This window comes from Ipomoea nil, unplaced genomic scaffold (genome assembly GCF_001879475.1).
Source record: "Ipomoea nil cultivar Tokyo-kokei standard unplaced genomic scaffold, Asagao_1.1 scaffold0019, whole genome shotgun sequence".
Classification (NCBI taxonomy): Eukaryota; Viridiplantae; Streptophyta; class Magnoliopsida; order Solanales; family Convolvulaceae; genus Ipomoea; species Ipomoea nil.
Genome location: NW_017616447.1, coordinates 913,971 through 939,374, shown reverse-complemented (window position 1 = coordinate 939,374; position 25,404 = coordinate 913,971). Strand labels below are relative to the sequence as shown.

Sequence of the window (25,404 nt, the reverse complement as noted above, 5' to 3'; positions counted from 1 at the left end):
GTAGGAGTTTGATATTTGGATCCATAGGAGTGTCAAGAGGTTTGCAATTCATCATACTTGTGTCTTCTAGTATATCCAATGCATACTTTCTTTGTGATATGCAAATTCCTTGCTTGGATTGTGCTACTTCAATTCCCAAAAAGTATTTTAACTTCCCCAGATCTTTTGTTTCAAAATGTTGGAATAGATGTTGTTTCAACAATTGTATTCCTTCAACATCATCTCCTGTAATGACAATATCATCAACATATACAACAAGATAAATGCTCTTACCATGTTGATGTCTATAAAAGACGGAATAGTCAACTTTGCTTCGATTTAAACCAAAATTTTGCACTACTATGCTGAACCGTCCAAACCAGGCACGAGGAGATTGTTTTAGACCATAGAGAGAACGTTTGAGCTTACAAACCAAGTTACTCTCCCCCTGAGCAACAAACCCAGGAGGTTGCTCCATGTAGACTTCTTCCTCTAAATCTCCATGCAGAAAGGCATTTTTAATATCTAACTGATGCAAGGGCCAATGATGAACGGCAGCCATAGAAAGAAAGATTCTGACCGAAGCAATTTTAGCTACTGGTGAAAAGGTGTCAGTGTAATCAATCCCAAAAACCTGTGTATATCCTTTAGCTACCAGTCGAGCTTTAAGTCTATCAACTTGTCCATTGGGCCCAACTTTCACAGTATAGATCCATCGGCAACCAACAGTTGTTTTACCTTCGGGTAATGAAACTAACTCCCAAGTTCCCGATGAATGAAGAGCAGCCATTTCATCAATCATAGCCTGACGCCAACCAGGGTGGTAAAGGGCTTCTTTAACAGATTTAGGGGCAAAAACAGAAGATAAACATGTGATAAAAGCATTATATGAAGGTGAGCGACGATCATATGAAATAAAGTTGTATATGGGAAAGGGATTTCGTGATGACCTGTTACCTACACGACTTGCAATAGGAGAGCTTGTTGCCGGAACCGGGTTCGAGGGCATAGATAGCTCGAGAGATGAATCAGTTGGGATTTCATCGATTTGAACTGTCGCGGGTGGTCGAGAGCGGCGATGATAAGTGTAAGGAAAGGGGGTAACACCGTTGTTTTGTAAAGGAGGTTCAGTAGGTGAGGGACTAGGATTTCTAGGTGATGACGGATCTTGAGGTAAATGTACCTCGGTCCCTCCTTGAAAAGTAGGAACAGGAAGAACATCAGGAAAATGAGAAATGGAGGTCGGTAAACTAGACGAAAAGAAAGGTGTTGATTCAAAGAAAGTAACATCAGAAGATACATAAAATCGATGTTTATCAGGAGAATAACATCTGAAACCCTTTTGAAACCTAGAGTACCCAACAAACATGCATTTTAAGGATTTTGGAGAAAATTTATCACGCCCTGGGGTAGTGTCCCGGACAAAACAGGTGCACCCAAAAATTTTTAAAGGAAGAGTATGAAGAGGCTTATCGGGAAATAAAATATTATAAGGTATCTTACCATGTAAAACAGATGAAGGCATACGATTTATTAAATAACAGGAATGAAGGATAGCATCTGCCCAGAATTCTGGAGGGACTTTATAGTGGAGAATCATGGTGCGGGCTGTTTCAACGAGATGCCGGTTTTTACGTTCAGATACCCCATTTTGTTGTGGAGTATCGGGACAAGATGACTCATAGAGGATGCCCGCTGAATCAAGAAAGTTAGATAAAGGAGTTGTAAAGTATTCTCCAGCATTATCACTTCGTAAAGTTTTAATAGACACCTCAAACTGATTTTTTATCTCATTAACAAATTTTTGAAGAACATTAAGTACTTCAGAACGGTTTTGCATTAAAAAGACCCATGTACAACGAGAAAAATCATCAGTGAAGGTAACAAAATATTTAAAACCAAGAATTGAATTATAACGAAAAGGTCCCCAAACATCAGTATGAACTAAGGAAAAAGGGAAAGCAGCTCTTTTATTAACACGATTAGGAAACGATGTTCTAGAATGTTTGCCAAGCTGACAGGCTTCACACTCTAGGGTAGATAAGTGAGACAAACTAGGGACAAGTCGCTGTAATTTTTTAAGGCTAGGATGTCCTAGTCGGTCATGGGCAAGGGAAGGAGGAATGGTAGCAGTGCAAACTGTAGAAGGGTTTGGGGTAGATAATCGATAAAGTCCTTCTGATTCATACCCCGAGCCAATCATCTTCCCCGAACGACAGTCCTGCATAATGACAGAATCAGAAGAAAAAGTGACCGTACAGTCCAAAGATTTTGTAAGTTGATGAACAGAAATTAAATTGAAAGGACAGTTAGGTATATAAAGAATTGAAGAGAGAGGCAAAGTAGGAAGGGGGGAAGCCTTTCCAATTGCAGTAGCCGTACTCTTGGACCCATTACCGAAAACAATAGATGGAAGGGACTTAGACTTGGTGAAATGAGAAAATAAAGATGAGTTACCAGAGATATGCTCAGAGGCACCTGAATCGATAACCCATGGTCCGCTCAGGCCAGATTGTGATACAAGGGCAGTATGAGTTCCATCAGTGTAGGCTGCAGGAGTTAAACCAGAAACTTTGGGAGTGGCTTTAAATCGAACAAACTCTTCATACTCAGCAGCGGAAATGGTTCGAGAATTTGGTTCCCCAGGTTGAGATTGAGCAACACTTGCTTGCGTACGTACCGGTCTCCCATGAAGTTTCCAACACTGATCTCGTGTGTGCCCAGTTCTATTACAATAATCACACACTCTAGTGTTTTTCTGTCCACCACGATTGTTAGTTCGTCCACGACCTCCTTGTGTGACTAGAGCAGATTGTTCGGTAGTGGATGTGTGAGTACCCGGAATGGAGGTGACCTGCAAGAGCCGTTTGAACAACTCGGTGGTCCCCGGGACAATGTTGCTTCCAAGAACTTGATTCCGGATGCTTTCAAATTCTGGACCTAATTTGGTTAAGAGAAGTATGACAAAGAATTTCTCTCGTTGGGTAAGTTGCTCTGCGGGTGTACCACCAATAGGGGCATGAGTGTACCAAACTCAGCAATCAAACTTTGGGCTTTGCCAAGAAAAGTTTCCATATCAATACCATCTTTCTTTAAGTTAACCAAATTGTCAACAACATTATAGAATTGAGAGACATCATTAGTGTACAGAGATTGAGCTTGACTCCACACCCCGACACATGTCTTAAAGGGCCGGAATAAAGGCAACAATTGTGGAGAAAGAGACTGCCAAAGGAGACTACAAAGTTGAGCATCTAACCTTTGCCAAACTGTCTTTTCTTTTTCCGGTATCATATCCACTTCTTTTTGCAAGTGGTCAACAACACCTTGGCCCATAAACCATAATTCTACGGCATTCGACCAAGAGTGGTAATTTTGAGAACCACATAATCTTTCAGAAGTGATTACCGGGTTTCCAGACAGATTAGGCACATAAACAGAGCTCGAAGAAGTAGATAAATTATTGGCAGGAGAAATAGTACCCGAATTATCAGAATTTTCGTCGAAAGACATCGTGACCAAAAATAAATCTGATTGCACGGAAGGAAAGGAGGAGAGCCGACGATACGATCTGGAAAATATCGCCGGAAAAAGCCGCCGGAGATGGCCTCACGCGCCGGCGTGTGGTGTCGGAGCGCCGGCGACGCGGTGGCGCGTGGAGGAGATTCCGGCGACCGGAATTAATGGGTAATGGTCGCCAGAGGATGGGTAAGGCGGCTGTAGTACTAATTTGATAAAATATCTCACCAATAGCAAGTAATTTGAAAAATTAATTTCGAATGAACAGTAACATACTGTTCACCGGAAAAAAATTTTCAAATTTTGACTTTTGGCTCTTGATACCATGTTGAGAAAGAAGATGTAGAAGAAATTTTTATTAATTGCTTGTCTCAATGAGGAGACAATAGATAAATATATACAGACTAAGAGACACAATCCTAATAGACACAACCCTACACAACTTCAACAGCTATATTTCTACAGACACAACTTTTGTGTTTCAACAGTTAGAACACTATCAAACACAACATAAATCATGCAGGCAACCATCCCCAAGATTGATAATTGTTTGAAAGATGGAGTGTTTTGCTTTGTTTAGATTAATGCCTTGAATTTGGCAATTTTTACCTTGTCTTCTAAAATTGAAAATTCAAAACTAAAATTTTAAAGATAAAACCGATTAGTAAAATATAATAATATATCATCTCATACTTTCTTAAAATAAAAAGATACTGTTGATGTATGCAAGTCAATGGCAATGGGATTTGACATTTTCAAAAAGTGAAGACAATAATATTCCTTCACAATAAACTTAAAAGAAAAAAGAACAAAAAAAAAAAAAAGGACGCCAATGCAGCCCTTGGGTGCAGATACAGTTGAACTTGTATTATACAGTATATGCTAAAGATAGATATGAAATTCGTCGAGAATTAGTACAAGCGTTTCCGACATTCTGGAGCTCCACAGTAGCATGCCATTTGTTTAATCTTTCCATCAGGACCCAAAACACTATCAATACCATACCCGTAATCATATGTCAACTCCTGCACCAAATTATATCATCTCAAATACTCATTTTACAAAAAATCATATCTTTTCATTTGCAACTCCAACTATATAAACATAATCAATAATCAATTTCATTAAATAGCAGATCCTAAAATTAACCACAGCAGCCAATCAATTTACCTCTTCTGTGTGCTTTGTAAAATATCACATTCGAATAAGTAATACACACTCTCAAGTAGTGGGCAAATTATATCGTGGACTAGTGTGAACTCTGATCCAATACACAAAATTTGACTTCATAATGCACAGAAATCATGTTCATAATACACATACACATAAACACGATATAATGAACATGAATTTTGTGTATTATGAACATGAATTCTGTGCATTATGAACATGAATTCTATAATGTTAGGTGTTTATGTATCCTCAGCTATATAATGCACAGAATTAATATTCATTATATCATGTTTATGTGTATGTGTATTATGAACATGAATTATATGTATTATGAACATGAATTATATATATTGGAGCAGGTTCCACAGTATACTGTGGATCTTGGTCCACAATATAACAAGCCCTCATCACAAAATAATAATAATAATTTGATGTATGAAAGGCTGCAGAAGAGAGTAAAGAATTGAAAACCTGCAGTGGAGGAATGTTATCAGCAGCCATTAGCACGACTCGAGCCAGTTTAATGTCATGGTGATTGCTTAAAACACATTGTACAAAAAGATTTGGCTGACAACTGTGATTGATGAACCTTGAGATATTTCCAGTGGAGAACCCATCAATGCAGAACTCTGGTGCACCATCCACAGCCTTCTCATCACCATTATCAACATACTCAGGCAAGGAAACATCCCTCAAACGCCTCTGCACAAATCAATTAACTCATAAAACACTGAAACTGCCAAGCTGGTATGTATATAAAGGACCACAACTATAAGAACCACAATTCCAGAAACACATCTGTTCAATGAGGGAAATCTGCCTCAAAACCATTCCCCATATATTTAATAAATAGCTTTATGTCCAGCACCAGGTAGAGTCTTATTTATGTTGTTTTATATAGAATACACACAAACCCTACCTCTCTTCCATCCAAACCCTTCATTGTTTGCAAGCAGTCAATGTCAAAAACATAATTTGTATCAGAAGAGGGATCTATCTGATCAGTCTTAATCAGTTTCCCAATGTATTCACAAATGGGAGCACCAGAAGGTATATAATCCCATGATCTAACACCCCACCCCTTATTTGGAGTACGAAAGACCTGTCATCATCAAAAAGTGAATGTGAGTATTTAAAGTGGAACATATGCTTAAATCCATCAAAAGTATATATTCATATCATACAACCTCAAGCCGATACTTTAGTCCTCTTTGAGAGGTCCGATTAACGCAAGAAGCTCCACACTTACAATTTGGACCACATTCAAAAACCACGGCCCTGGGTTCTATTAGCCTAGAAAGATATGACCATAGTAGCACTTTCAAATCAAGTAGTAAGACTAGAAGGGTAAACATCATATTGAACATTGAAACATACAATGATGAATATTGAAAAAAGGAAAACAATAAAGATGTGTAAACACCATATGTAACTTGAACCACACCTGCCACCATCTCGCTCTGCGTACGGGAAATCTGAGCCATTCAGCTTTGCACAAGCACAAGTTTTTGAGTCAAAACACTTGCCCCGACAATCGCATCCAGAGCCAGTAGGAGGGATAGCTATATCTTTGGGCCATATCAAATTTTTGGTATAAGTGAACCCTGTGTGATAAAGTAAAAGCAACACCCCATCAACTTCAGATTGAAACACTCCACATAAAAGAATTCACAAAATTAACTCTTCAGAGCTAAACATAATTACTAACATCTCATAATTAATAATTTAAAATGCTAAGTTAACTCAAAATTCTAAGAAAGCAATTAGTCAGGACACAATTCACAATCAATTATTGACAAACTCAACGTGAAGTAAAGGATAATTATAATAAAATGAGAAACATTAAATGTAAAACAGTGTCTGATGCACTTCAAACATTTTGTGAAGTAAACCTGAGTGTTTCTTGCACTGTGTTGGCTAACACAGAGTAGTCCAGCAGACAGCCAAGGCCACCACCCACAAAAAAGGTAGAATCAATATGACATGGGTAGTAAAAGAGACTACTAGACTCTAGAGAAAGTTGGGATGCACCACAACGGAAACACCTCATATTCCCCCTTCACTTGAAACATGGGATGCTACACACCATTGTCTACTACTCAAGCATTCACTCATCACCAAAGCATAGTCTCATACTTTGTTCACTTTTGTAAATTACCGCGTGTATTTAAGGTCTTCTAAGGAATCAAGCTTTGTTCACCAAGAGTTCTACATAACATCCATATACTTGGCATCTTTGGACTCTGTTATGGTATATATATATATATATATATATATATATATATATATATATATATATATATATATATATATATATATATATATATATATAATATGGAATCTCTATAGATTAGGCCCTTAGTGATTTAGGTAGATAGGCATATGGAAACTTATTTCCTATTCGAAGTCTTCTAGATCCTTTTAATATTTGCATAACATTTATACAGAGCCTCTTTTAATTGTGGTAAAAATATAAAACTGCATTAGGAAAGAAGTACCTGGAGGTGGAATGGGTTCATCATCAACCAGATTAGTTGCTGGAATGGGGATGTCCTCTAGGCCACCAGAAATATCATCACATACCAACCTAGCAATTTGTAATAGCAAAAATCACCATCTGAGAAGTAATACCACTTAAAAAACATCTTCTTACAAGCCATACCCTCGTATTTCAGAGACTGAATTTGGAATACGACCTCGAACAAAATGAACCTGGATGGTGGGAGAAAGTAAACCAGAATAACATTATTATTTAAAAAAAAAAAAAAAAAAAAAAAAAAAAAAAAAAAAAAAACACACACACACACATTTAAAATGGAGTCTATCATCATCATTTTCATGGCTTTAAGTCAACCACTGAAGAAAGTATGGCAACAATAGTCAAGCATATTTATCTTGAGTCTTGAGATAAGAGTCAAATAAAGCCTCAAGTTTGTCAAGGAAATACAACCAATCCCCTCAACTCATAAAACATGAAATTACATCCTTGAACCCTAAAACTAAAACCATCCTGCCAAGTCACCAAGCACTAGTACTGACACATTACTCTCAACTTCCAAGCCAAGATCCTAGAACAGGTTGTCATCTTCCTAATACAACCAAAGGTTGTATGGGAATGCTCTTCTTCGAGTCAAGAGCTAAACTCCAGAAAGTGGAGGGAGAAGAGACATCGTTGTGCTTGAGTGGCCCAACTCCAAAAAAATGGGATAAGAGATGAGATTGTCACCAGACAAGCCCATTATATTGTTCAGTCCTTATACATTTATATAGGTAGCTATATATATGCATGATCATATAAACCACCCACTACCACATTAACCATCCATTGTCTCATTACTTGTTATAACTACCCACTATAATAATAATAATAAGGGAAAATTGCACTTTTCGTCCCGAAGTTATAAGGTAATTGTAGAATTTATCCTCAAGTGTTGATCATGCTCACTTTTTGTCCCTAAGTTATCATTAGCATTACACTTTTCAGCCATTTATTAATTAAACATTAGGGACGATATTTGCAATCTTAGTACAACTCAGGGACAAAAAGTGAGCACGAAAGGACGAAAAATGTAACGTCAATGATAACTTAGGAACAAAACGTGAGTATAACCAACACTTAAGGACGAATTCTACAATTAGCTTATAACTTACGGACGAAAAGTGCAATTCTCCCTAATAATTGCAATGACATTAAACCATGGGTGTATCACATCCCCTACAAGCATGTGCTGCACCATAAGATTGTTGGATCCTCATCCCATTAAATGAAACGTGTGGCTTGCTGACAGATGACTAGCAAAAAGATTAGATATGGGCTTCTTAGTTGGAGAAATTGCAATGGCAAGCTTTTCAGCTAGTCCATGAGCCTGGGCTTGACATCCAAGTCAGAGTAAGAATTAACCTCCAAGGTTGAATTCCTCAAAAGATGAAATATTTTTGGGTTGATAAGGGTTTGGACTTGACGCTAAGGAACACATGCTGAAATACAAAGATGACTTGGCTTGGAAAAGAAAGGAAGTGTGATCTTCAGCTTCTTCTTTTTTTTTTTTAAATAATAATAATATTTTCTGATGTCAAGAGAGTGAAGAGTTGAGGTGAAACTATGGCAACTGATTTATTTGACCGGCAAGCACAGTAGTGATGATTAACATGGAGTGATGTTTTTCAGAAGCATTATGTTTACACTGCCCACAGTTGTAGGTTTACAGTGGCAGATTTGATGGGATAGAGGTGATGCAAAAGAGGGAAATGAACAAAAGTGATTGTCATATTGCCTCTAGTGGAAAAAATAACCCACATCATATACCAACTTAGACAGACACCTTCCAAATAATTGCTGAAGACAACCAGCTAAATCACTCACCAAAACAAGAGCTAATTTCTTTTACCTTACAAATTCATCAGCCTGTTTGGCACATAATACATGCAGTTTTTCAGAGCCCATAAAGAACATAAAGAAAATGTGTTGTTCAAAAAAGAAACAGGCAAGCTTCAGCACTACAAAATAAAAACTGATTTATCTGAAAATAAAAATAAAAAGAAAAAGCAAATAGCAACCATCATATCATGTATACAACTCTCAAGTCATAACCAATAGTTATTAATGAATATAAGTAATAAGTGTATGTATGTATATTATAAAACCAATATGACAATTACTAACAGAGTAATTAATCCACTAGCAAAAGCAAAACATATAGAAAACCTGGTTTGAAGTCAAGGGAGGCTGTCCTTCAATACGTTTAAGGCCAAATTTAAAGATTGTGAATCCAGATATGCCTTTCTCAGCCCAAAATTTTATTACCTACAAATTCAAAAATCAACAAATAAAGACAATTCCCATGAACTTGGCAAAATTGCATGTACTAACAGCTAACTATTGATGAAAACTTGAAAGAGCATCACCTGGTACAAGCCATCATATGTGTAAACCTTGCCCACATAACTATTTGGGCATCGGTGTCCACGGACTACTCGAACAGGTACAGATTGCTCCATGCAGTTCTGTTAATGTGAACCAAAAAAAAAAAAAAAAAAAATCAACCAAAACTCAATCCTTGTTAAGCCAATATTCTTAGGAGAGTGGGCCAAGGTCTAGGTTATAATGCATATGAACCAAACCACACTAAAAGATTGAATCAAAGCAATCAACTAATCTAACCTATAACATTATAAACCCATATGTTCTCTCTTATATTTTCAATGTGGAACTCTTAAGAAATCCTATTCGATTCATTCTTCTTTTAATTAAGCTCATCTACTACCTTGGTAAAGGAACTTTTCATTTGTCAGATATGCACATTGATGATGATTTTTTTAGTCAAACTTCAATCTGTTTTCTGAAAGCCTAGTAAAGGCCAGTGTTAGTATTGAATTTATTATCTCAATGAAAGAACGGATTGCTAACTCAACTAGTTTGTTATACAAAAGTGAAGTTGGCCACCAGCCAAAGATGCCTTTTAACCCAGTTTATAGAAAAATGAAATAAGAAATATTATCTCCATTGAACCCATTATGACAGAAAGAAGATATAAATGAAGAAAGGAATAGAGAAAAGAAAATTAAAAACCTTGAGGGCTAAGTTACCCCTTAGCATGACTTGATCTTTTATCTGGCGTTTATTTCCTAACAGGTCATTGCCACCTTGACCTGTGTAGACAACTTCCTCATAGTTGTCCTGGTCATCCTCATATTGGCCAGATAATACAATGGCTGTTGCAAGAGGCATTCTATAACCACTAAACTCCTACAAAAGCAAGAAGTTTAGAACAAAGTGAGGGACAAATATTTAACCTCACCAGTTACAGGTTAAAAACAAAAGCTTAAAATGACCATCACATTTGAAAAATGATTAATAGCTAAGGAGAATGTGGTAGCCACTTAAAGGTTAATGAAACTACCTGCAACTAAACCTTGAAATTTAGAGTAACTTGTAAACCCTTTGGCATACCATGAGAGCCCAATACAGTGCAAGAAGAATTAAACAAGAACCTTAACCAAATGAGTCAATATATATATATATATATATATATATATATATATATATATATATTAGTGATCAAATGAGACCACCTCCCCACGTGAGACCATGCGGACTTGTACATGAATGCACACAATCTAAAATTCCAAGCACAAAATACACCCTGGAGTAGCTTGTGTGCAACCATGTTGGTTTGCACGGTCTCACGAGAGGTGGTCTCATTGAAATATTACCCTCTATATATATATATATATATATATATATATATATATAGGTTCAAATGAGAACAGGGCTTCCTGTGCGGTTTACACCATTAGGTATGCATATATGCACTACACAGTATTCGAAAATGCACTAAAATAAAATACATGCACCACATAATGGTGTATTTTCGAACACTGTGTGATGCATTTATGCATACCTAATGGTGTAAACCGCACCGACCGTACGAGAAGCTCTGTTCTTACAAGAACCTACCCCTATATATATATATATATATATATATATATATATATATATATATATATATATATATATATATAAACAAAGAGAACAGAGATGAGTAGCCAATAAAATGATGCTCATAGATTCTAACATCACTATCTACTTCAAAAAGTCACCCTTTATCTCCATGTAACAAGGAAGACAATTTTACTTTGGGAAAAGCAGTGAACACAAAAAATATATTGCTCAAAATCAAAAGCAAAATTTTGTGAAACAAAGTTGAAGCATCATGCCCAAAGACATAGTACCCGTTGTTTGGTCCGTCCAATGTAATCAATGCCATTGAGCCAATGGCTATGGAATCCTATTACAACCATCTCACATCGTGAAAAAAATTGATGCCCAACTTCAATCCCTGCACCAGGAAAACAAATTAATCCTTTATTATTAAAACTGAAAATAGTATGTTTCAACATTGTGCTAAATCAAGAAATTATCTTTGAAGCCTTGTATCTCTATATTCCAACACTGTTCTTTACTTTATAAGAAGAAACAAGCCTTCACTCTATATATTTCTTCTCCAACGCTGAACAGTTCCTTTCAGATTTTATTCTCCTATAATCTTGAAGAACAATCCTGGAATAGTTCTCTTATTAGAACAAGACAATGAGACATAGGGGTGTAGGCTGGAGTTGAAACTCACTCATCCTCTTTTCAATCATGTTTCTATTCTTCCTCAACATTGTACCAAAGACCTGATTCTAGGGTTTTTTGAACTTCCATTTCCCTTTTTCACTCACCACAATCAAAACATCACCCACCCAACAAATAAAAAAACAAAATCAGTATTTTGATTTGTATATACCTTGGTATTCAACTTGAGACCTAGAAGTAACAATTAATCTAAGCTATTCCAGGTACCATAAAGATTCACTGTGGCAGACTGTAGCACAATACTATAGCATTGCCTTAAAATGAACCATAGCAGCACATGTAGCAATCAAGGTTATCAAGGCAGACTTTCTAGTCGAGATGCCACCGAACGCCTAGTCGACGATGAGTATTAAATAAATAAAAAGTATATATATTGAAAATATCTTGTCTTGGGCAGCCTTTTTGCTGGCCTATTTACTTGAAGTAGATGAATAGTTTTTCCTAGGATAGTGAGAAGTCAAGTATTTATTGAATATTGAAAATATCTTGTCTTGGGAAGCCTATTTACTTCAAGTTGTCTTGAGAAGATGAATAGTTTTTCCTAAGGTGGTGAGAAGTCTAGTATTTATTGATAACATGCCAGAATGAGGTAGTGGGCTTCACTCGGAACAGGAGGACAACGCCGGAGCTTTAACCGCGCCGCCATCAGAGCCACCACGCGTCGCTGCTCCGACGCCACGCGCTGGCACATGAGGCAGATTCCGGCGACTTCTCCGGCTGAAAATTACACCGGTCAACTCGCCTTAGTGTGTAGGTTCAGCCCATGTATGTTTTGTGGGGGTCTGCACTTAGGCAAGGCGAGCACATTAGGCGTTCGGTCTCAACCCACCGGACGCCTAGGCGACGCCTTGATAACACTGGTTCAAAAAATGTTTCCAACACTCAAAAAAAAAAAAAAAAAAAAAAAAAAAACATTATATTCTAAGATTGGGCTAGGGTCCTGCATTATTACATGCACTTTACCTTTTTTTATAACAAAGTGTTATACATAGTTACCAAATAATGCACTTGGATTGCAGCCCCTTACATGGCATTTGGTTCAAAGAATAAAAATAAAGGAAATAGATAGAGTATATTATAATGAAAAATTACAATAGATTGAGTTTCTATGTATGCTCTATACTTCTATAAACCTCTATATATACTAAACAATATACTAAATCAATCCTAATAGGAATAGGAAATTAAGTCCACTCCTACTAGGAGTTTCCTAATATTCAATAAAGATTTCCTAATATTCAACATATTCAAAATAAAACACATATAAATATATGCATACTCACCCACTATAAAATAACAAAATAAAAATATAATTCAAAACAATATATATACAAATAACAAACAAAAATGAAAATATATATATATATATATATATATATATATATATATATATATTGTACAATATATGTGTATACATACACACAAAAGATTTGTAGGGGTATTTTTTTATTTAATAAAAAAAATACATAATCCTAACAGGTTAAGAATAGCTAATACCAAGGGGGCTTGGAAATGCCTATTCCCATGGTAAAGAGAATAAACCATACCGTGGAATTCTATTCCTTGCAGTAAAAACCAAACCAAACAACAAAATAGACCTATTCCACAGAATAACATTTCATTCCCGATATATTCCATAACCCAAACATCACATTGGTGATTTTTTTTTATTAAGTTAATTTGCTTATATAAAAAGTAAACAAGCAATGACTCCCACACATCTAGTCAAATAGTTTTCAATAGAATCTCCATAAATATAATACCATAAAGAGCAAAAAATTAAAATTAAAATTAAAATTACTCACTATAAAGACAATTCACTCATATGCTTTGGGAATATTGAAATAAGCTCATTTTGTTTATAAAAGTCATCATGGACAACACATTAACAAAAGAAAAGGTTAAAACCACAAACCTGGGATGGCACCAAATCTTTTAGTAGTATTAATTATCTCTTTATTCTGCTTCATCTGCAAGCATTTAATTTAAGCATCATGTCATAGAACACTGAAATCCAAACTATATATTGTGCAAATCCATTCATATAACACAAAGCAAACATCAAAGGAAAAGTTCCCAAAACAAAAAGCCACTGTTGCAAAAATCGGTCTAGGCTACTACCTAGGCACTAGGCGCCCCTAGGCCGTGGTGATTTCCCCTCTAGGTAGCCACCTAGCTGCCTATCTCGGCCAAGTTGGCGGCGAACTCAACGAAGTTAACTCGTCCAATTCGATCAAGTTAACTCATCCAACTCGGCTTTGCTAATTTTACTTCATTATATATATATATATATATATATATATATATGGGTTCTCATGCAGGTGACTACCTAAGATGCGGTTGTGGAGTGAGATGAGAGTGATTGATCTTATCAAGATCAACGTCCAGAATTAATAAGAATTAAAGAAAATGCGATAGCAATTTGGCCTTTTTGCATGTAAGTCAAATTTAAGGCTGTACGGTTTTCGTTCTTTAAGGTGCATGGTTTTGTGCTTAAAGTGCGTGGTTTTTGTAATGTGTGTCAGTTGTTGAAACTTAAATGGGTTGATCTAAACCTTTAGGTACGTGGTTTTTCTATCTTAAGGTGCATGGTTTGTGTGCTTAAGGTGCGTCAACTTAAGGCTTTAGGTGTGTGGTTTTCCTTCTTAGAGTGCGTTGTTTTCCTTCTTAAGGTGCGTTGGTCTAAAGATTTAGGTACGTGGTTTTCCTTCTTAAAGTGCGTTATTTTCCTTCTTAAGGTACTTTGTTCTTCTTAAAGTGCGCTATTTTTACTGTTTACATATGTCCCTAATTAATTATTCATTCAGGACCCAAACAATCAAAAACTTCACAAATTTTTCGAGTAAAAAAAACAAATAATAAATAAAACCATATCACTGTCAACTTTCACCATTAGAATCTCAACCCAAACGCAATCTAGTAATAGCAATGCTTTGATAGTTTAATTTATATTTCCAAATAACTTTGATGCTTATTTTGGTCAAAAATTTATGATAGCAATATAACAACAAATAGTGGAGTTGTTATCTTTGGAGTAAACTTGAAGAAGATGGATGCATTAATAGAAGACGCACTTTTTTTTTAGTTAGCCTCCTAGGGGCTAGGCATTACTCTACCGACCAACTAGTGCTTAGCGACTATTGCAACCATGCTTAAAGCACAAAGTCAAGCTGTAAAGCACAACTGCAATGGTCTGTCTAAAAAGGCAGTCACATTTGGATGTGCAATAAATAGGGAATTGTAGTAGGACTCTGAACACATGAGAACTGACTCCATCCATTATAATCTTACTATAAAGAGTATTGAACAACTAAGAAACACAATAGATGAGCAGATGAGACAAAGCATACACACAGTCACAAACTACGAAAAGGAGAGAGTACCTTAGAGACTGCTTTTAGATCAGGTCTCTTAGAAGGTCGTTTTGCATCATCTTCTCCAACAGCCTTATTTTTCTGCGCATACAATCAACCGCAAAGCATTTTACAACTTCAAGCATGACAAATAAGATTTCGATGTTGACAAAATTATACTGAACACATGAGAACTGCCTCCATCCATTATAATCTTACTATGAAGAGTATTGAACAACTAAGAAACAAAATAGATGAGCAGATGAGACAAAACATACACACAGGCACAAACTACGAAAATGAGAGAGTACCTTAGAGACTGTTTTTAGATCAGGTCTCTTAGAAGGTCGTTTTGCATCATCTTCTCCAACAGCCTTATTTTTCTGCCCATACAATCAACCGCAAAGGATTTTACAACTTCAAGCATGACAAATAAGATTTCGATGTTGACAAAATTATACTGACCTTTGAATTTTTAGTCTTCTTCTTCTCTGCTTCCAATTTCTTACACCTTATATCTTCCTCCTATGTACATCCCAGCCAACAAAGAAAATGGTGTGGTGTAGTAACAGAGGCCGTTAGAGTGTTGTGCAGCAATTATTTGGGTTTTGAAAAGCGGATCGAGTGTTGATATACCTGGATAAAGTGCAAATAATGCTTGTTGAAAAGCCGAATGGTCTCCGTCACCTTGAGAGAAGGGAGTTTCTCATTTCCGTCAATACTGGAAGCTAGATTGTAGCCGGCGCCACCGGAGGCAGCAGCTTGGGAGATGGAATCCGACGCGGTAGATCCGTCATTGGGCAGCTTTGGCTTTGGCTTTGGCTTTGATTTTGGCTTGGAACTGGGAGCTATATCCGTTTTTCTTCGCTTGTAAACCTTCCTGCTACTCTCATCATCCTCTAGCTCTGGGTCGGAACTCTGAGGAGGAGCTTTTTTCTCCAACATCTGGATTCTTGCACTCCTCCGCCTGCCCTCCATGCTAGTACACACTGAATTCAAATTTTGAATTAGGGTTTCTAGACAGTAAAATGAGGAGGAGAGGTATGCACTATGCACTATGAAGTAGAGGACTAGAGCGGACAGAAAGAGACAGCGCTACCAAAATTTTATACTCAAATGAAATTCATTTGGATTTTGGCAATATAATGCTCTTCATCTTCCCGCCTTTATTTTCCTCGTTATACGGAGCACCTTTTTTTTTGAATTATTTCACAACGTTAAAAACCAGCTATTATGACGATATTTTTCCTTTTTTATTCATTATTAAATTATTTTTATGTTTTTCATCAATAAGATTTTTTAAACAGTAAAAAATTAGAGAGTTGATTTTTATAAAATAGTGATTTTTTATTAGATTTTTTTCTGTAATTAATGATTTTTTTGTAAGACCCATCAAGAGAAAAAATGAAAAACAAAGGCATATGGTTGTGCGTGGAGCGTAAGAATGACCTAGTGTACACCTATTTTTAAACTTTTTCTACTTTTTTTAATTTAATGTCAGTCCTTTTTTCCCTTTTTTTATTGTCATCTACTCTCTTTCTTAATTGGCAGCTCAAAAACTTCCCAAAAAAATGGAGTTGGTTTTTATCAAATCTGGAGAGTGATTTTTGATTGAATTTTTCTTCTGCAATGAATGATTTTTTTTGTGGGGCCCGCAAAGAGATAAACAAGGAAAAACAAAGGGGTTGGGGGTGGAGTGCAAGAATTGCCTATTAGATGCGTATTTTTAAACTTTTTCTACTTTTTTAATTTAATGTCAATCTCTTTTTTCTCTTTTTTTCTTTCTTTTTTTCTTGCCATCATCTCTCTTTCCTAATTGACACTTCAAAAACCTCCTAAAAAATTAGAGCTAATGAGGTTGCTCTAAAAACTTAACAATTAAACTCTGTTTGGCACGCTTAGTTGAAAATTTAGTAACTAATAAGTTAATTAATTTAAATTAAAAACGTTTGGTCAAAATTAATTGTTCAATTAACTAATAAGTGTAAAAATAAATAAAAATAAAAATAAAAAGCATAAAAAGATAAATTAAGATGTTAGGATTATGATTAATGGGGGATAATAGTGTCATTTTTGTAAATAAATAAAGATTTAAACAAAAAAAGTTAAAAAACATGAGCTCATTTTGAAACGCTACTTTTATAGCATTTAAAAATAAGTTATTATTTTAACAGTGCTTAGTGCATCCCTAACCAATGAGAAAAATAAGTGAAAAAGGTGAGAAATGACAAGAAAACAAAGGGAGGGGAGCAAAGTTTTCTTTTTTTCGGAGAAAACCCATATCACCCGCCATGCATGGAGGGAATAGCATGTCTCCCAATAGTTATTGTATGGATCACGGTCTAAAAACGATGTCATTTTGCTTAGTTTTATTTTTCACACGCTCAGCTACAACATACATTTTTATAATTCATAATATACACTAGTATTTGTCTCCGTGCGATGCATGGGAAATATGTTGTAAAAATGGGTGTTTATTTCAAGATAAGTCAGAAGAATCAAGTGGGAACAATATATTTGCCATCGTACGATGCACGTCATAAAATTTAAATAACTTTATTGTTGATAATATTTTTAAAAAGAGTTAATACCTAATATAGTCCTTGAAGATTTGCATTTATCCGTGGATCTTAATAAGGGGAAGAAGCATGAACCATCCTAAATGGGATGAAGGATGAGAAATTACCATTAAGACTCTATTTCTAACAGTTAACTAACAGAATTTTTAACAAAAGACTAAAATTGTGTAAAATCATCAAAGTCGATGACTAAATTGAGCGCAAAAAGTCATTTAGGACTAAATTGAGTAAAACCAATATAGTCGATGACTATATTGGGTATTAATTCTTTAAAAAAATGATAAAATCAAACATTAATGATGAAATTTTATTTTGAAATGTATTTTTCTTTAGCAATACTAAATTGATTTTTATATTGAACATTATCACTTACTATTAACATATATATATATATATATATATATATATATATATATATATATATATATATATATATATATTATAAAGTATTGTGTTATTAGATACCACATGAGATAGTTATGAACAAATCGATACTATATTGTAACATAGTGAGTAGTACTAAAAAAAAAGATATCACATGAGATTTGAAAAAATTGACATTTATTCAATTCAAACTATATACAATAAATTATAAAATCAAATTATATACAATAAATAAAGGATTTTTTATTTTCTCATGAGAAAATATAAATGATATTTCAAAATTTCAACGTGAAATTTCAAAATTAGAAAAGTATGAATATTCATGCTCCTCTGCAACCATTTAATGAAATTGGATGTTGTTTAAGAAATTAAAGTTTATTATATATGAAAACATCAATGATTATTATGTGGTATTTAAATGATCTACAAAATAACATTTTTAAGAATAAAGCTTATTTTATAAATATTTGGATATTACATAAGATATAAATAATTAAATATATACAAAAAATTAAAAATTTGTTCAAATATTATAATTATTAGTAAGACACTTATGTGACGTACATATTAAAAATTTAAAATATTAAATTATACAATGTTATTAAAAACTATTAATGTTATTAAATTTTATATATATAAATGTGATATGAGTTTTATTCATTCATATATATAATTTTGTAATTTAATAATTATGTTGATTTGATAAGAATAATTATTAATATACTCCATAGATATTAAAGGTATATTTATCCTAAATAAACAATTACTAATCTAAATTAAATGTAAAATAATAACATTTATCCTTTTTTTAAGACAAATTTTTATACACACAGACAAAACCTAACCCTATAATATATATGTATATAGATTATTATTATTATTATTATTATTATTATTATTATATATAGTAATAGTAATTATAGTAATAATAATTGGCTAATAAGATAATTTCGCGTTTCTGTGTTGTTATTAAGGCTAGTTTTACGTTTTGTATTAAGGATTGATTTAATTAAGATTAATTTAATTTAAATAATTTAATTACGGATGATTGAATTTAATTTAGGATGATTTAATTTAATTAAGGATAATTATTTGTAATACTAAATATATAGGCTGATTTAATTTAAATGATTTAATTAAGGATGATCTAATTTAATTAAGAATAATTATTTGTAATACTAAATATATAGGTTGATTTAATTAAGAATGATCATTTATAATACTATAAATAAATAAATAAATAAATAAATAAATATATATATATATATATATATATATATATATATATATATATATATATATGGTGATTTAATTTAAATAATTTAATTTAATTAAAATACTATACTATAATAACGAATTATTATTAATATAATAAGTACTATAATAATAATAATATTATTATTATTTATAAATTTGGCTAATTCGTTATATAGTATATTATTATTATTATTATTATTATTATTATTATTATTATTATTATTATTATTATTATTATAGCAAATTATAATAAATAGAGATTATAGTAATAATAATTCGTTAAGGCTAATAGGATACATGATTCCGCGTTTTTGTATGTGAAAAATTCGTTCTGTATGTGAATTATTATTATTATAATAATTACTAATCTATATATATATATATATATATATATATATATATATATATATATATATATATATATATAATAGTAATTGATATTATATTTTTCTTTTACTCAACATGTTAAATTACATGAATTATATAAATCTATTTATAAATTAATATGAATACAATAAATGTTTTCACATTTGAAGAATTTTTTTGGGGAATTATATGAATTTATTTATAAATTAATATGAATACAATAAATGTTTTCACATTTGTGAAGCATATATTATACTATTGTATTCACATGCATGATTCCGCATTTTTGTATATGAAAAATTCGTTCTATATGTAAATTATTATTACTATAATAATTACTATAATATATATATATATATATATATATATATATATATATATATATTATAATAATAGTAAATGGTATTATATATTTTTTGTACTCAACATGTTAAATTACATGAATTACATGAATCAATTATAAATTAATATGAATAGAATAAATATTTTCACATTTGGAGGGAAAATTTAATGGAATTACATGAATCTATTTATAAATTAATATGAATACAGTAAATGTTTTCACATTTGGAGGGAAAATTTATGGGAATTACATGAATCTATTTATAAATTAATATGAATACAATAAATGTTTTCACATTTGGAGGAAAATTTTGTGGGACAATTATTTTGCATTAATATATATACAGATAGAGATAGATATATAGAGATAGAGTTATTATTATTATTATTATTATTATTATTATTATTATTATTATTATTATTATTATTATTATTATTATCACTATTATAGTAAGAGTAATTATAGTAATAATAATTGGCTAATAGGATGGTATCCGGGTTGGATTTCCATTTGGAAGGTTGTGAGTTCAAGTCTCAGTGAATGCGTTATTGGTTCTTTGCTACAATGTAATGTAATAGGGCCTTATAAAGGTCGATTTAATTTAAATAATTTAATTTAATTAAGAAGGGTTATTTGTAATACTAAATATATAGGCTGATTTAATTTAAATAATTTAATTAAAGATGATTTAATTTAATTAAGACTGATCTAATTTAATTAAGAATGATTATTTATAATATTAAATATATAGATTGATTTAATTTAATTAAAATACTACACTATAATAACGAATTATTATTACTATAATAATAATAATAATAATAATAATAATAATAATAATAATATTACTATTATTATAGTAAATTATATTAAATTTTGATTATAGTAATAATAATTCGTTAAGACTAATAGGATGCATGATTCCGTGTTTTTGTATGTGACAAATTCGTTCTGTATGTGAATTATTATTATTATTATTATAATAATCACTATAATCTATATATATATATATATATATATATATATATATATATGTATATATATATAAAATAGTAATTGATATTATTTTTTTCTTTTACTCAACATATTAAATTACATGAATTATATGAATCTATTTATAAATTAATATGAATACAATAAATGTTTTCACATTTGAAGGAATTTTTTTTGGGAATTAGATGAATCTATTCGTAAATTAATATGAATAAATTAAATGTTTTCACATTTGTGAAACATTTATTATACTATTGTATTCACATGCATGATTCCGCATTTTTGTATATGAAAAATTCATTCTATATGTGAATTATTATTACTATAATAATTACTATAATATATATATATATATATATATATATATATATATATATATATATATATTATAATAATAGTAAATGGTATTATATATTTTTTGTACTCAACATGTTAAATTACATGAATTACATGAATCAATTATAAATTAATATGAATAGAATAAATATTTTCACATTTGGAGGGAAAATTTAATGGAATTACATGAATCTATTTATAAATTAATATGAATACAGTAAATGTTTTCACATTTGGAGGGAAAATTTATGGGAATTACATGAATCTATTTATAAATTAATATGAATACAATAAATGTTTTCACATTTGGAGGAAAATTTTGTGGGACAATTATTTTGCATTAATATATATACAGATAGAGATAGATATATAGAGATAGAGTTATTATTATTATTATTATTATTATTATTATTATTATTATTATTATTATTATTATTATTATTATTATTATTATTATCACTATTATAGTAAGAGTAATTATAGTAATAATAATTGGCTAATAGGATGGTATCCGGGTTGGATTTCCATTTGGAAGGTTGTGAGTTCAAGTCTCAGTGAATGCGTTATTGGTTCTTTGCTACAATGTAATGTAATAGGGCCTTATAAAGGTCGATTTAATTTAAATAATTTAATTTAATTAAGAAGGGTTATTTGTAATACTAAATATATAGGCTGATTTAATTTAAATAATTTAATTAAAGATGATTTAATTTAATTAAGACTGATCTAATTTAATTAAGAATGATTATTTATAATATTAAATATATAGATTGATTTAATTTAATTAAAATACTACACTATAATAACGAATTATTATTACTATAATAATAATAATAATAATAATATTACTATTATTATAGTAAATTATATTAAATTTTGATTATAGTAATAATAATTCGTTAAGACTAATAGGATGCATGATTCCGTGTTTTTGTATGTGACAAATTCGTTCTGTATGTGAATTATTATTATTATTATTATAATAATCACTATAATCTATATATATATATATATATATATATATATATATATATATATATATATATATGTATATATATATAAAATAGTAATTGATATTATTTTTTTCTTTTACTCAACATATTAAATTACATGAATTATATGAATCTATTTATAAATTAATATGAATACAATAAATGTTTTCACATTTGAAGGAATTTTTTTTGGGAATTAGATGAATCTATTCGTAAATTAATATGAATAAATTAAATGTTTTCACATTTGTGAAACATTTATTATACTATTGTATTCACATGCATGATTCCGCATTTTTGTATATGAAAAATTCATTCTATATGTGAATTATTATTACTATAATAATTACTATAATATATATATATATATATATATATATATATATATATATATATATATATATATAATAGTAACTGATATTATATTTTTTTTAATCAACATGTTAAATTACATGAATCTATTTATAAATTAATATGAATGCAATAAATGTTTCACATTTGGAGGGAAAATTTATGGGAATTACATAAATTTATTTAAAAATTAATACGAATACAATAAATATTTTCACATTTGGAGGAAAATTTTTTGGGACAATTATTTTGTTTAATATATATAGAGATAGAGGTAGAATTGATAATAATAATAATAATAATAATAATAATAATAATAATAATAATAATAATAATAATAATAATAATAATAATAATAATAATAATAATAATAATAATATTATTATTATTATTATTATTATTATTATTATTATTATTATTATTATTATTATTATTATTATTATTATTATTATTATTATTATTATTATTATTATTATTATTATTATAGTAAGAGTAATTATAGTAATAATAATTGGCTAATAGGATGATTCTGAATTTCTGTGTTGTTATTAAGGTTGATTTTACGTTTTGTATTAAGGTCGATTTAATTTAAGTAATTTAATTAAGAATGATTGAATTTAATTTAGGATGATTTAATTTAATTAAGGATGATTATTTGTAATACTAAATATATAGGCTGATTTTTTTTTTTTTTTGAATGCTACTAGCTCTATTACATTGTAGTATCTGTTCATATATAGGCTGATTTAATTTAATGATTTAATTAAAGATGATTTAATTTAATTAAGGCTGGTCTAATTTAATTAAGAATGGTTATTTATAATACTAAATATATAGGCTGATTTAATTTTAATGATTTAATTAAGGATGATTTAATTTAATTAAAGATGATCATTTGTAATACTAAATATATATAGGGTGATTTAATTTAAATAATTTAATTTAATTAAAATACTATACTATAATAACGAATTATTATTACTATAATAATTACTATAATAATAATAATAATAGTAACCTATATTATATTCTTCTTTTACTCAACATGTTAAATTACATGAATTATATGAATTTATTTATAAATTGGCTAATTCGTTATTATTATTATTATTATTATTATTATTATTATTATTATTATTATTATTATTATTATTATTATTATTATTATTATAGTAAATTATAGTAAATAGTAATTATAGTAATAATAATTCGTTAAGGCTAATAGGATCTATAATTCCGCTTTTCTGTATGTGAATTATTATTACTATAATAATTACTATAATCTATCTCTCTCTCTCTCTCTCTATATATATATATATATATATATATATATATATATATATATATATATATATATATATATATAATAGTAACTGATATTATATTTTTCTTTTACTCAACATGTTAAATTACATGAATTATATGAATCTATTTATAAATTAATATGAATACAATAAATGTTTTCACATTCGTGAAGCATTTATTATACTATTGTATTCACATGCATGATTCCGCATTTTTGTATATGAAAAATCCGTTCTGTATGTGAATTATTATTACTATAATAATTACTATTATATATATATATATATATATATATATATATATATATATATATATATATATATATATATATATATATATATATATATATATATAATAGTAACTGGTATTATATATCTTTTGTGTAAGTATTTTCCCTAAATACAATATATTATAATATATTGTATTATTGGGTGGCTGTGGTGCAAGTAGGAGATTGAGTCAATTAGTGACTTAATCTGTTATGCAACTCAGGATATTCAGTTAAGCTTTAACTGAATATCTGCCTATGTTGATGGCATGTAGGCTTCTAAGCAAAACAGTCCTCCCACAGCTCCCGAGTTCAGGACACGCACCATCACGTATTCGGGAGAGAAGTGGTAGACAAAACGACACTAACCTTTCTGCAGGTTTACCATCTCGAACGACTATGGCTGGGGATATCCGGGCGATCCTAAAGCTTCCGCTGTAACGAGGCAGGTTACTCGTTTACTACAATTCATGTTAGACTAAATTTATTATCTAACATTTGGTATCAGAGCCTTACAAATCTCTGCCTGGTTGTTTGTTTGTATTATTGATACAAATTTTTTTTTTTTATCGAAATTTTGTGCTGATGGAATTGAGATTTATTTTGATTATTGAATCAAAATTACATACTGCTTTATGGTTATTGCTGGATTTATTTTTTTCTTGCATTAATCGTTTTTTTTCTTTTGCATGAATAATTTGTCTTTCGCCCGACTGGTTGTCGGCGACTGCATATCGGCGAAGGGAGGTTCTCCAGTTTTTTCGTCGAGAAAGTTTCTGGACATGGAGATGTCGGCGGCGAGCGGCAATTCCGAGCAACATGGCGTTCAGTGCTGCTGTCGGTGGGGCTTCGGCTATGGTTCTCCGCTGTAAGGACACCGCCATGGCCGCAACGGCGGATGCTGTTCGACGGCAGAGGGACGACGGATTCCCTTCGGTTGGTTTGCATCATTTTCCCTCCGGCCGCCGGTTGCCATGAGAACGACGACGAGGAGGATGGTGGAGGCGGGCTGGTGTCCGGCGACGCGCAGAGAGATGTTGCGACGAAGACAGACCGCAGAGCGGCGCT

The 25,404-nt window shown here is 31.1% G+C and overlaps 1 protein-coding gene across 1 annotated transcript; it reads right to left on the bottom strand.

Moving 5' to 3' along the window:
- Positions 1–4,223: 4,223 nt before the first annotated feature.
- On the bottom strand, positions 4,224–16,254 carry LOC109185125 (histone-lysine N-methyltransferase, H3 lysine-9 specific SUVH4). The gene is made up of 16 exons (XM_019335390.1): positions 15,799–16,254; positions 15,628–15,687; positions 15,474–15,545; positions 15,193–15,264; positions 13,725–13,779; positions 11,404–11,510; positions 10,241–10,417; positions 9,577–9,675; positions 9,377–9,475; positions 7,334–7,383; positions 7,170–7,258; positions 6,116–6,275; positions 5,859–5,964; positions 5,591–5,773; positions 5,143–5,373; positions 4,224–4,523 (listed from the first exon to the last, which is right to left on the bottom strand). Exons 1-16 carry the CDS (start codon positions 16,138–16,140, stop codon positions 4,410–4,412), a joined length of 2,016 nt encoding a protein of 671 aa, XP_019190935.1. The 5' UTR covers positions 16,141–16,254; the 3' UTR covers positions 4,224–4,409.
- Between the last annotated feature and the right edge of the window lie 9,150 nt (positions 16,255–25,404).

Coding starts and splice junctions, on each gene's coding strand:
- LOC109185125 (XM_019335390.1), bottom strand. CDS start 16,140: ATGGAGGGCAGGCGGAGGAGTGCAAGAATCCAGATGTTGGAGAAAAAA. Junction 15,688..15,798: donor ATTATTTGCACTTTATCCAG/GTATATCAACAC, acceptor GGATGTACATAG/GAGGAAGATATAAGGTGTAA. Junction 15,546..15,627: donor AGAAGACTAAAAATTCAAAG/GTCAGTATAATT, acceptor TTGTATGGGCAG/AAAAATAAGGCTGTTGGAGA.